Source organism: Alexandromys fortis, unplaced genomic scaffold (genome assembly GCF_014885135.2).
Source record: "Alexandromys fortis isolate MF-2015 unplaced genomic scaffold, M_Fortis_MF-2015_v1.1 scaffold_52, whole genome shotgun sequence".
Taxonomy (NCBI): Eukaryota; Metazoa; Chordata; class Mammalia; order Rodentia; family Cricetidae; genus Alexandromys; species Alexandromys fortis.
Window position 1 is genome coordinate 11,005,759 of NW_026067929.1, and position 13,862 is coordinate 11,019,620.

Sequence of the window (13,862 nt, forward strand, 5' to 3'; positions counted from 1 at the left end):
GCTGGCTAGCTCCTATCTCCAACCCTGAGCTTCTCTGAGCCGCTGATCGAGCACACCGGCACCGCTCCGCACATCTCGGGGGCGCCCGACCTGAGCTCCCTCAGCCCACTAGGGGCTTTGGGGTTGCACTTCTATTAGAGTTGTGGTGGCTGCAAAAGAGGAAGAAAAAAAGAAAGAAAAGAGGCAAGGGACAAACCCAGCCAGAGAAAGAAAAGAAACAAGGTCCAGGAAAAAAAAAGGCAACTTCAGACGGAAAGTTGGTGAGAACTGGCGCAGTCTGCAAAAAAGGAAAAGTCGATCACCGGCAACAGCACCATAAAAGTGTGAGACGCCCGGGGCGAGCTCAGGAGGCAGCGGCTGGCTCTGCCCTCCGGGTGGGGTGGCCGTGCCGGCACCCGCCGCAGCTACAGGTGCGAAGGGGCTGGCTGGAGGCGAGAGGGCGCCCTGAGCACCCCTCCCCCAGCCCTCACCCCCCGCTCGGGACTTCAGATCAAGTCACTTGGCGCCCCAGCTCCCTCCCCAGCCGCAGCCTCAGCGGGGGGAGCAAAAGCCGGAGAAGAGCGACCGGCGCGCGCCCGCCCAGGGGAGTTGGGGTTCGAAGGGGGATTGTTTTCGGCTCTGAGGAGGTCCCCGCCCAACCTTCAAAATTTTGTCCAAAAGCAGACAAGAGGATCGGCCCGCGCTGAGCCGGCTCGTGGGCAGCAGGAGGCGCCTAATCGCCGCCGGGGCGCTGGGGGTGGTGATGGTGCTTCTGCTGGTCATCCTCATCCCGGTGCTGGTGAGCTCGGCCGGCACGTCGGCGCACTACGAGATGCTGGGCACCTGCCGCATGGTCTGCGACCCTTACGGGGGCACCAAGGCTCCCAGCACCGCCGCCACTCCGGACCGCGGCCTCATGCAGTCCCTCCCCACCTTCATCCAGGGTCCCAAAGGCGAGGCCGGTAGGCCGGGGAAGGCAGGCCCGCGTGGGCCCCCCGGAGAGCCCGGACCACCGGGCCCTGTGGGCCCCCCGGGAGAGAAGGGCGAACCTGGCCGCCAAGGCCTGCCGGGCCCGCCTGGAGCGCCCGGCCTGAACGCGGCTGGAGCTATCAGCGCGGCCACCTACAGCACGGTGCCCAAGATCGCCTTCTACGCTGGCCTCAAAAGGCAACACGAAGGCTACGAGGTGCTCAAGTTCGACGACGTGGTCACAAACCTCGGAAACCACTATGATCCCACTACGGGCAAGTTCACCTGCTCTATCCCGGGTATCTACTTCTTCACCTACCACGTCCTGATGCGCGGAGGGGACGGCACCAGCATGTGGGCTGATCTCTGCAAAAACAACCAGGTGAGCGCGAGCAGGCAGTGGGGAGGGCGGGGAGCGAGTGCGGGAAGGTGCGAGCAAGAGGGAGGAGACCCCGGAAATGGGGGTGGGAGGCCGCTGAGGAAGGGCGCGGCAACCCGGCTCCTGGGAGCGAGGGCAAGGGAGACTCTGTGACAAGCTGGAGAGGTGGGGGTCGTACGTGAAGGAGCCCGAGGAGGGTGGTTCTAGGGTGTCAGATCCGTGCTCGGTGCGCGAAATTGTGAGCACGACCCTCGAAGGGTGAGAAACTGGGAACTTGTCTCTGGGACAGCTTGTGTAAAAGGGGAGTCCTGGAGCTGGGCAAAATTCCTGGCCGGTGAAATCCTCAGCGGCTTAGAGTGGCTTAGAGTCGTTTACAGCTTTCCCTGAGAATGTTGAAGGCTTTCGGAACCCGAAATGGGCGTGTCTGGGCTCCAGAGCCAGGGGAGATAGACCTGAACCCCAGGGAAAAAGGAAGGACCCCTTAGAGTGAGTCTGAGATAGCACTCCGGGGCTCAGACAGCACTTTGCCGCGCGCGCACAAAGGTTTGGTCCTCCGGAGCTCTTAGGCAATGAAACTCAGAGTCACTTTACACTCCAGTTAGTTTCCCAAGGAACGACTGCTGGGAAAAGGAAAAGTTGGGTTTACGCGGTACAAGTACAGCAGCTCGCACCCAGACACGAAAACCCCACTCCACTGTTTGGAGTAGGAAAATACACAGGAATATGGTTGGGAAGGTGGCGGGGCGCAACCTTTTTACTACCCTGGAGCCCCCGGGATACTCTGGTAGACGCTTTCTAACCCTAACCTTCTTGATCTCAGCTGCCTTGCCTTGGCTGTCAAATAGCATCAGATGAGCCCCAACCCGGAGCTGCTCTTCAGAGCTGGTGGGTGGTGGCACAGAGGCCACTGGTCTGCAGTGCCGGCCAAGAATACTCTGCCTTTGCTAGAGTCAAAGGCAAGTCAGTGCAAAACCGAAGCATTCTTGATCTTTTAGCCACAGGAGAAAAATACATTTCCATCTAAAAATGTAATCGGATTTTCTGCACAGTCCAAGTCGCTGACACCAGGGCGAGGCCTTGACACTTGTAAGCCTGCTGTGTGAACGTAGTTCCTGAGCCCTTAAACTTTGCTTCCCGACTGAGAGGAAGAAAGACCCCACCATAGCCCTCAAGATGCCTCATTTCAGGCAGTAATTTTAACTTAACAAGAACTGGTGTGCTGCAGGTCTTCAGTCCTCCGGAAACCCGAATTTTAGCTAAATCCCAGTCTTTTCCTGAGCACCTTGAGGACCGCTTGGTTTTGTTTGTTTGTTTGTTCATTTTATCCCTTCTCAAGACCCAATTTAGTGCCAGAAATTTTTCAAAAGTAAAAGATGAATGTCCTAAATGTACGATACACTTTTTAAAAGTCCCTTGCTTCCTCTTTCCTGCAAACCCCTTAAAGAACCCCCAAGATACTAGGAACAACAACAAAAAGAAACATGGCCACCAGGAGGCACTGACAGGGTTGTTCGTTCCAGCCATTATGCATGAGAATAACACGAAGATAAATAAAAATTGTTCCTGGACCAGTGAGCTCGGTAGTTGCAGGTATGTGGTTACAAAGATTACTATACCAAAATAGAAGTGTTGTATCTGGCTGACCAAAGGGCTTGCGAATGCCAACCCTCCTCACCCTCCAGCAGGTAGCCATAGGGCCCCCCCTTTTTTTATTTATAAATTGACTCTGTCTGACTTAAAAGTTGGATCCATAAAACACTACTCTATTGGGGAGATATTTTTAGAGTCACCCACTGAAATGTAGTAGAATCCCTGTTTGGTCAACAAATGTAGAAATGGTAATTTTTAAAATATCCGGAGATTGCAAAGGCAGGAAGTCCTAGGAAGAAGCACAATGGAGTTAGTTGAGACCCTGGTGCTTAGAGGGTAGAGTCTGGCATAGATCCATGAAGCAAAGGATAGCAGTCTGTATACGGATTCTCAAGTGAAAACACGCACATGTTTTGTTCTCTAAACCATTGGGGCATGAACTGCTCGCTGTGGCCCCCGAGCATACAGATTCTCTTGGGATCGGGAAAGCAAGGAGGTTGAGCACCTCTAATGCCCGTCATTGGCTGCTTATTCAGTTGCTGCTACTTCCAAAAGTGGGTACCAGGTACTTCAGAAAAGTATATGACTAATGGCATTCAGCATCCTTCTTAGGTCAGTGTGGGCCGTCTTAGAAAAAGGTTGTTGCAATATTACAGCCAAGGAGTTTTGTCTTTAGAATAAAACTGCTTTGTAAAAGTCTGGGCTGCAGCCAGGGCCAAGTGGGAAATCTTGTAAAATCTCCTTTTTATTAATTTTAAATAAATATTTTATTCTTGATTTTCAATTATAGTCTGTATGGTTGTTTCTTGCAACGACAGTACCCCCCTCTGAGTGGAACTCATTTGTTTTGATCAAAACAGAAACTTAGAGCTCCATGTCAGAGAGGTGTTCTGTGGATTGAGTGGGTTGTGAGAAGCACTGAGAGGCAGCACCACAGGAAGAAAGCGGTTTTTCACTGTAGGAGGGGGCAGTGTCTGGATCGTAGCCATACGAGGGCCGTCCTTATTTATGCTTTGTGCTGAATGTAGGGTCACAGATGGAAACATCAAAGGTCAATACATTAACCTGATGTACCACTTAACCTTTTGTTTATGGTTCCACGGGAGTGCAATGAAAATGAAATCACCAGAACATCAGTTGCAATTAATTAAATTAGCAAATGTTACTGTAAATATTTTGTATAATGATAATCCCTCCAGAATAAGACAATGCTAAAACTATACAGCCTATTAGATTCTCACAAGCCTATCACTCCCTATAAAGGACCATAGTTTTCATATTCCCCATGAAACCATTAGCTTACACTTAATGGTATCAATTGTTCAGAGGCCATCACATTGCCTATTAAAAGTAAAAAAATGGAACTTAAATAGCTTTATATAGATACAGGAAGAATTCTTAATGCTTGCATTCTTGTAGTTAAAGACCTGGAAAAAATAGTTTCTGAGTATAGTTACTACATGTCATTATCGTAAGCCACCATAATAAAAACTAAATTGGCAGAAGATTAGTCATATAAAATAATTAGAGATACGCCTTTCACTCACAAGAATTTATTAGTTATGGTAACAATGGACATGAACTACATCGGAAAGAGTGAATACTGTGTGGTTTTATACTCATTTGTCAGAAAGAGTGATGATATGCCATGCCAAATTTATTCTCTCTTGAGAAGCAGAGAAACACATACTAAAGATAAAGCCGAAATGATACAGTTAACATACTAAGAAAAAGATATTAAAGAGAATTTAGGAAGAAGTAGATATACCGGGCTGAGAAAAGGATGCATCATACTCCCTGATAAAATGCTGAAATAGGTGCACATTTCGGAATCCGAAAATAGCCTTCAGGGTGAACACATTACCTCCCTTAATAGTGTGATGGCTTCAAAGAAGAATTGCTGAAGTCAGTGGGATACATATCAGAGCTTGAAATTCCAAGTCCCATTATACTCTGAGAGTGTGACGGGTGGGCAGGCTTCCTGACATCACGGACACTGGCAGACGGTGGGTATTTAACTGAAAAAGTCCTTTAGCGCTGCATAGGTTAAATTCTAAGGGAATTGCTCTTTATTATGAAGCCACGATACTGGCCTTCTCCAACAAAGGAAATAAAATGTGCTAAGGATAACTTTCTTGTCTGTGGAATCACACTAATGCATTAGCAGGATTCTGTGGTTTTACCTACTGAATTAAAAATGGTAATGCTACTTGGTTTTGTGGCTATATTCTATAGAATAAAAACTGTATTGTATGTTTTTAAAAGATTACAGCCTCTAAATTAAAGAATTCAATGAGTCCTGGTTCCTAAAGTTTTCATGTAGACAACAATGATAATGGATAACATTCATAGAACATATTCTAAATATTCAAAATGCTGAACAAACCATATTCTCATTAATAATAGCTGAGAAGTATAATAGTTTGATGATTAATTAACATATTGCTAATACAGATAATTTATAGTTTGTATTTTAATTTTTCACAGTCATTAAAAGTCCCCATGTTCTAAAAGTCAAGCCATAATGATGATACTCTCATTGTGTAGTTTTTCTTCACTGGGATTTAATAACTAGATGAAATAAATGAACTAAAGCCTTCAGCTTCTACAAACTGAAGATTAATTCCTAGGAAATATTATGAACTCCAAATGCATTATTATGTAATGGTTAAAATGGATCACCTCACTAGTGGTGCACACATTTGAATCAAGGCTTTTTAGTATAATCATACAACATATTGGTTTCATTATATTAATGCCAGTTAGCATAGTGATAAGTAATTCTAAATCCTTTAAGCCCTTTTCTCCTTTTGCTATATGATACTCAGAAAGAAAAAAATTAGAGTACTGCTCAAATTACTTTCCAAGTTCAGTGGTGTCCAAGAGCCTTCTCCTCTTATGGCATTTCAGCATTGATGTGAGAACATATCGTCCCATGAAAATTTAATTTGAAAACCCATCAGTTAGATTTTGAAAGACATGCATGGAAATTCTTGACTTATGTCTCATTTCTCTCATTTCGCCAAGTGATAAAACCTCGCATATTATACCCCAAGTCATACATTATTACATAGTGCAGGTTTACAAAAACCACTAAATCACTTGCTATGTTATTCAGGGAAATACCATTATAGCAGAACCGAAACAAGCCACAGAGTAGAAGACGTGTTACTGAAATAAATCACACACAAGCCTGCCTTTTGAAAGATTTTTTCCCCCATGGTGGAATCAAAATATGTCTAAAGGAAGCCGAAGGACAGAGTGCGACAGAATGTCTGTTTGACATGATAGGATGGGCAATTTGACTTTTTGCTAATGTTGATCAACTCTCTAATGAGACTAAAGGCAGAACATAAGCAGATTATAGTCAGCTCCCAGCCTCAGAGCCAGATGCATTTACAGTCACACAGTTAGGAAAAGCTAGGCAGCAATACATACAGAAATCCTAGAGGACTGAGCAATTGTGGGTCACAAATTTAATTCTTTCTAAAACTTTTGGATCTCATGAGATTATATTATTGATTTAAAGGAATATGTAATTAAATGTCAAAAACATAAAAAATAAAAGGAAGTTTGGAAATGTGGGATATATGAACAAAGACATTTACATGAGCTAAGCTGCTCTTAGGAGCATGGTTAAAGGGGGCTTTGCTTGTATCAGATTTCCAAATCTCTAAACAAAAAAATTCTCCCCTGCCCCATCTATATAGCAACAGAGTGGCATTTCCCTAGGTCTTTTGCCACTTGAGATATCAGCTTTCTAATAATTGTGATGAACCATTGACGTATACAGCTGGTTGGAATGTTGTTACTTGGCTTAAATTAAAATGCAAAACAATACTGCCATTTCCATTTCAAAAAAATGACTGAAAGTGGAGAGTCAAGGAATTAGAAAAAGCAGTAATCAAAGAGAAAATTGGATTGGTATGCTTTATTTACAAGGATAGAAAAGATTGCTGCAATGTCCTTTATTAAAGCGACATTTTCTCTTCTCTAGTAACAGAGTTGATACATAACATAATTGTTACAGAAATTCCTTCTAAAGCCGTGGGACCAAAGGCAGCATCACTATTCTACATTCTATGCTATAGTAGCAAGTCTGCCGTTATGCAAAAGGGGCAACTTGAGGATTCTCTTTTGCAAACTCTAATTCTTGTCTGTTTCACATAGGTGCGTGCTAGTGCAATTGCCCAAGATGCTGATCAGAATTACGACTATGCCAGTAACAGTGTGGTCCTTCACCTGGAACCAGGAGATGAAGTCTATATCAAATTAGATGGTGGGAAAGCCCATGGAGGAAACAACAACAAATACAGCACATTTTCTGGATTTATTATTTATGCTGACTGATAATGCAGAAACTGAGCTTGCTGTTCTGAGTTTGGACGCTGGATTCGTGTGGCTAACGTCAGTGAATCAAGGATCCCGGGGGATGCCGACTGCAGGGCATCTCGGTTGTATAAATGTGGGGAGATCAAATGCTACCTGACTCACATCTGTATCACTCACACACATTATGTAAAAAAGTATTTAAGGCAAGATAAGCAGATGTGTGATCCACTACCGCCAAAGCAAATATTCCTTATTGTTAGTGTCCGTGTGAATGAAATCCTATAGAGACCACAAATTTTTATAGAAAAATCTAAGACACTGAGTTATTTCTTCGATATCTCTAATACTTTGGTGTACTGTGATCTTGCTGCCTTTATCCATGTGTCAGCTTTGGTTCTTGTGAGTTTACCTGCTTATTAAGATACCTGGAGTCTATCTGTAGTGTGGGGAGTCATTTTACCCTGCAGGAGAAGGTCTCATTGAAGTAATGCTGCTTGTCCCCAAAGATATTGTTTGCCTTGTACTCTCGTTAACTTTAGAGTTAGACCTGGGAATGATTCAACTTCAAGCCTTAACCTGGAATTTTCTGGATTTGTGGGAATTCCCAAGCCTGTGATCATTTTCACAGTTTTTCTTTTCATGTGAATTTTAATTTTTCTCTCTTCTGGTGATAGTCTTAAGAAAATAGAGATTGAAATTGTATCATAGGATTACCCTCTAAGTGTGAAAATGTGTAGTTATGTATGGTACTTTAGAAAATTCCACGTGTCCATTTCGTCGATAGAATACATTTAGACTCACTTGAACAGTCACAGAAATTTATTCTTTGGTATGAAGTCAGATAGAGGCTTTCGCCTTCTCTGGAACAAAGGATTGTTCGTAAGCTAAGGCATCAAGGTTTGATTTGAGCTGCTGCATGCGTCATCAAGGGGACAGTAAGTAAGGCCTCAAACAGTTACCGAAAAATCTGTGGCCTGAAGTTATTTCAAAATTAACAGTTTCACATAGAACCAACATGACAGTAAAGTGTATATATTTTATATAAATATCTGTCACACACTTATTTATATACATATGTGTTAGATGAAATATTATATATACATTGCTTCAGTCCACTAGGTACAGTGGCTGTACAGCTCAAAAAGCTAATTTAAAAAGTATATATGTATACACACAGAACCATGGACAAATTATTTGACTTATTTTAGATCGAACTATATTTTAGATGATACAAATATATAGAGTAGCAAAATAATAAAAGTGAGTTCTCTTTAAGAGTTATCCAGAAAATGAAATCTCAGTAGATTCAAATGTGCCCCCCTCCATGACACATGTGTGAGTTAGTTGATCCCATGATTACTGGATTCCATGTGCAATCGATATTTTAATGGCCTTCTCTGGCAGGCCATTAATAAGGGACTTCAGGAAGCAAGCAGAGCTCCTTCACGATGTTTATGGAACACACACATGTGAGCGGTCAGTTCTTTTCTTTCTGGAGGATTGAAGCTGCCAGTGTAGAGCAAACCCATTCTCTCTAGTTAAAACACACTGCCAAGCGCTAGCTCTTATCTAAGGAAAAGATAAAAATGCATGCGAATACTTCCTCCTAGCTCACAACTTCCCCTCGTAACATGGAAAATCTGTTTCCCTTTTCATTGCCTTTAAACACTCTTTGACAAGTAGATTTCAAAACCAGAGATTTGAAAGTCTGCTTGCTTTCCTGGTGAAGGACATTTGCATTTTTCCCTTAAAGGAATTGGGCTGCTCCCCTGACTCATCTCACTTCAGCACTTTTTGTTCTAATACACAGAGTGCTTGGTCAACTATGATCAACTAAATAGCTTTAGTTTAGCAAATCTCAACTTTCCAAGAGTTATGCATGGTGTTCCCATCTAAAGGCGGTGTTTGCTGTGTTTAAATGCCTTGGTCTGAGTAACTGTCATGATTTATATGATTAAAACAAACCACTTGGATCACTCATCGAGAGCAGTGACTAATTCGATTTGGCCCTTCTAATATGTATGGTAACTCACAAATGACTTGCCACAGTTTTAATTTCTATTTAACAGCATATATTTATCAAAGATGGATTGGCGGCAAGGGATTAGATTTGTCTTAGGTATCAAATCACAGAGCGAGGATTCAAGGGATAACTTACACACAACAGTGTACATCAATTAAGCATTTTAACTAACATTTTGAAAGGCTTCCTTTGCAAAGAACTTCATAGCTGGAGCTCTTCTAAAGAGGAGTATTTACAGACAGACTGTCATTTCCAATAGACCTGACCTTTCCTTAGATAAATAAGCATTATTTTCTCTGTTTAGGCCTGAGGAAAAAGAAATAAAAAGTAAATGAAATAAAGGGACTATATCTAAGGCAAGCATTTCTCTTTTTCTTTGCATTATACCTTATGAATTGATTAAATCGTGGCCTTTGTTATTATTACTGTAATGATCCATTAAAATATATTATGTAATATATTTTTATTTTTATGATTTCATTTTTATAACGCATTGTGGTTATGTATCCTCAGACAGACTTTGCAAAACACAACACAATTAACAGCAAAACTGGAGACGGGAAAGCCAGAGTCAGCAAAACTGATTTATTATAAGTTTACATAGATAGATGGAAACCACAGTTAACTTCTCAAAAATATTTTTATTGTTGTAAACTGGTAATTTCATTGCCATCTCCTCTGGGAAAGAGAGCCTCAGAATTTAACTTCCCCTGTTGCAAAAGTGATTTTAAAATGCCATATTATTCATTAAGCATTAATTAAAGAACAGCAGGATAATGAGTAGGATCATCAATATTACAAGAAACATTAGATTGCTCCAGAAGGGGGCAACTTAACTAGAAACACTTTAATTTTTCTCAAGTAGTGTAGTGAGAGTCGGGGGGGAGGGGGGAGATGGAAGACATCCACAATGACTCTTGGGATATATAGATGTTCGGGAACATAGTCTTTTGTATTTGTTTTATAAAGGTAAAGCAATAGGACTCACTTGAGCCCTGTAGCCCCCACCAGAGCTTTCCCTGTGATAGGTATCCAGTTTCTCATAGGAGGGAAGTGATCAGTCACTGGTCCCGTGGAGCTTGGATTAACGTCTCAGAGTAGATTTGAAATCACCGAATATCCACTGCAAATCTTACCCTGGAGGTCTGTGTTCAGAAACAGCCACCCTATTTAAAAGTTAGCCATCGCCTAGGGTTTTCTATGAGGATCTTATCGACAACCCTCTCAGCTACTCCTCTAAGGAGCATCTTAGGAACAATGTTGGTGAGAATATGTGAGTAGCCATGACCTCCGTACTTCATCAGTCGGTGCTTCGTGTGTATGTCATGCGCCATGAGAATCCGATCTTCATAGCCCTCATCCACCAGGAAGCGGACCCTAAGAAAAACACGTTAACTCGTGACAGGCCACCAGGCTCACATTTTAGACGATAACCTTTCACTCCGGAACACACTGTGCTTCGTAAAGATTCTGCCTTTCGCTGCGGCATATGGACCAGGAGATTCTAAATGAACACTGCGTGGCGAAGATGCAGGTGTTACTTCATGCCAACATGAATGAGATCCTTATTCTGAGCACACAGCCATTTCTACCCAATGAGATTTCTGACAGTGTCTGGCAATGCTGCACCGAAGAGAGCTTACAGTGGTCAGGCCGTTTGAATGAATGGCCACAATAGCAGTTCATTGAATAATTTTATATTCAGCTCTCCTCCCTCAAATGCTTGACTTAGTCTCAATTCTGAAATACCATTCTCTCTCTCCCCTTTTAAAGCCAGTGGGCGTTTGCGATTAAAATAGAGAAACAAAAGGATTCTTCATGTGAATAAAATCCTGCGAGTAAGATCAGCTGATTGTCAAGTGCAAGGCCCGTGCCATGTGGTTATGTAGTCAATGAAGACGGACTGGCAAAGTCCTCTGTATTCGAGCCATCTGGTCCTCCGAACACAGGAATTCTGACTTAGTGGTAGCCTCTGAGCGTTAGCAGAAACTGACCTAAAGTTTTTTAGTCTATCTTCCTTGTCAACAAGGAAGCTCAAATAACAAGCTGCCCCTTTAAATCCATAGTCGGTTGACTAAAAGACAGCTCCCTGACTGTAAAAAATAAATAATAAAATAAAAGTAATCCTCTTTGCCTAGTTAAGAGCTGTAATCTGCAGCATGAGTCACCCCCTGACAGCCACCATCTGTACGCGTCTGCACTCCGGGCAGTGTCTTTCCCTGACCGCAGTGGACCTTTGATGTCAGAGGTGCAACTTGTGAACAATGGCTTTTCTCTGGGATTCTGTGCAGTCTTGTGAGGATCGCCTATCAAATGGATGTAGGTGGATGGATCTCGCTCTTCCTCTGGGGCTTGGCTGAAAACTCTTGTTTTGATGGATAGATAGGATCATTTCTTGGCTTGCTCAGGCATGAGTCCTGTTTAATAACTACTGTGGTACTCAAGGGACACTACACACAAAAATCCATGGCACAAAAGCCTGCCCTCATAGAACCTTTAAAATAAGTTACAATTGAATCCTAGATCTATCTGAAGGTCAAAGGAATGTAGGCACCATAGTGAAGAACCAGTCTGGGTAGTCAGGGAAGAAACCAGCATTCAGCAGGCACAACCCATAATCTCATTTAGGCCACTAACGCTATTTGGCTTGCTAAAATTGGTCCTGAAGTCCTGATCTGCAGGTACTTTTTGAAAACAAAACAAAACAAAACTGTAGTTCAGGGGGATTCGCTAAGATCATTTGTATGGCCATTTATCATACACAGGGAGAAGTTTGATAGAATACACGTGCAATCCAGAGCCTAGGACGACACTGATCAGAATGGAATGTCGCAGTAATGGGGTCTTTTCGGGTGCACTTGCTGCCTGACTGATTTTCCTGAGCAGTTCTCAGGGTTGTACATATTTCCTTATTATCTGAGAACTGTATCTCCTGTTGCAGGTGTAGCAAGCTTAGGCCTAATGCATCACAGACTCTGGGCTCAGTCCCCAGCACTGCCTATAAGGATGGGGTAGAGACACACAGGTCTGTAATGGAATCCCACCCAGAGGCTGAAGTTGGGGGAGCTGGAGTGAGACTTCAGGATTACCTGGCCTTAGGCCACGTCAGGGTTGCACGCCTGACCTATTTCAGACTTTGGTTTCCCCAAAACAACAAAAGAAAAGCTGGGTCATTCCTCCTCAAGCTGAGGCTGTGATTCAGCAGTAGAGTCGTTGCTTCTCCGAGAATTTTGATGTGTCATTACTATGACAACATACAACGAAAAATTCCTATAACATACCTGTATCCCACCTTGAAACACAAGGTTCTTAAATGGAAAGTTATAAGAGAGAATAATAGATAGATTAAATGCATGTAATTAAAAATGAGAGCCATACAAAATTGTAACACCACCCCAGAAAAGGAGAAGAGAAACTTGGGGACCTTCTCTTCCTATTTTGGTTAAACTATGAATAAATTCATTTTCGGGGGCAGGGCAGAGGAAACGTGTAGAAAGCACAATGCAGTCACTGCGCCAGAGCTGTGTTATCTCATGGGCACAATAACGTTCTGGTTCCAGAAACACAATCATGCCGATCGGGAGCGGAATGCGCCTGGACATGCCTACCCTGAGAGTTCAACTCTGATGGTGCGGCACCGTGCAGAAGAACAGGCATGACAAAGAAGCTGCCAGAAGGGAGGAACCACTACAGATGAGAAGACAAAAAAAAAAATCGCAGTAATTATAGCAATACAAATGAGTCCATGTTTTGCAAACAAATATTAGAGAGAGACTACAAAGTGTGAAAAGGCAGAGATATAATAAGATTTGAGAAATGGAGCATAAGATTGAAAACAGGTGTTAGACACAAAATTTCTGGTTCTGAGAACCAGAGGTAGGCAGAAGCGTGTGCCGACATTCCTGCACTCAGGAAGCTCCAGATTCCCCCGGCTGGGAAAAGACTGTCTCTGAGTGTTGCAAAGCAAGTGCTCAGCCCATGGGGACAGTCAGGGCCGGGGATGCACACAACCCCAAAGGTCACCCAGTCATCATCACTAGCTGGGTAGACTGAACAAATACACAGTATTAATTTAAGAACAAATAAGCAAGAAATACACAAGCATACGTATAGCACATACAGATATTTTTACATGCACACATATACACATTATTCAATGTTTAATACATAAAGAATGCTTACACTGGCACAATAAGAGATAACCAAAATTAGATTTTTTGTTCTTGAATTAATAGCCCAACATAGTTAAGAAGGATTAATTGGGAAGTCAGTCATTATCATATCCCCCTTATCACCCCTCCCTTCTTGCTCTAAAAGGCCTGGGAACCTCACAGAAGGCACAGGCCACAACCCATTGGCCAAAGAGCTTTAGAAAGAAAAGTCAGATCAGAGTGGAAACCTCTCTTTCCAAACTGAATTTAAAATATGTTGACATTCATCATGAAAGAGTTATTGAAGATCTATTTGAAAAAGAATTTGTGTGTGTGTGTGTGTGTGTGTGTGTGTGTGTGTGTGAAGCACACCATATGCATGCAGGTGCCTGTGGAGGCTAAAAGGGGCATCAGATTCCTTGGAACTATAGTTACAGGT

The 13,862-nt window shown here is 42.9% G+C and overlaps 2 protein-coding genes across 4 annotated transcripts in view; one reads left to right on the forward strand and one right to left on the reverse strand.

The window, feature by feature from the left end:
• Pter (phosphotriesterase related) overlaps nt 1–13,862 on the reverse strand; it is an 81,360-nt gene that overhangs the window by 10,038 nt on the left and 57,460 nt on the right. For 2 of the 3 annotated variants that reach the window (XM_050144772.1, XM_050144770.1), the window contains one exon: nt 10,011–10,649. The exons of the other annotated variant lie outside the window; for it this stretch is intronic. In XM_050144772.1, the coding sequence (XP_050000729.1) occupies nt 10,439–10,649 (211 nt within the window). In that variant the 3' untranslated portion in view covers nt 10,011–10,438. Of the gene's footprint in view, nt 1–10,010; nt 10,650–13,862 lie in introns of those variants that run through there. 3 annotated transcript variants of the gene reach the window in all.
• On the forward strand, nt 169–9,165 carry C1ql3 (complement C1q like 3). Its single transcript, XM_050144773.1, has 2 exons — nt 169–1,330; nt 7,088–9,165. Exons 1-2 carry the CDS (start codon nt 743–745, stop codon nt 7,265–7,267), a joined length of 768 nt encoding a protein of 255 aa, XP_050000730.1. The 5' UTR covers nt 169–742; the 3' UTR covers nt 7,268–9,165.

Bases quoted from the DNA above. Each gene is read 5' to 3' on its own strand.
- C1ql3 (XM_050144773.1), top strand. From the start codon at position 743: ATGGTGCTTCTGCTGGTCATCCTCATCCCGGTGCTGGTGAGCTCGGCC. The intron at 1,331-7,087 runs GTGAGCGCGAGC...TGTTTCACATAG, and splicing joins ATCTCTGCAAAAACAACCAG to GTGCGTGCTAGTGCAATTGC.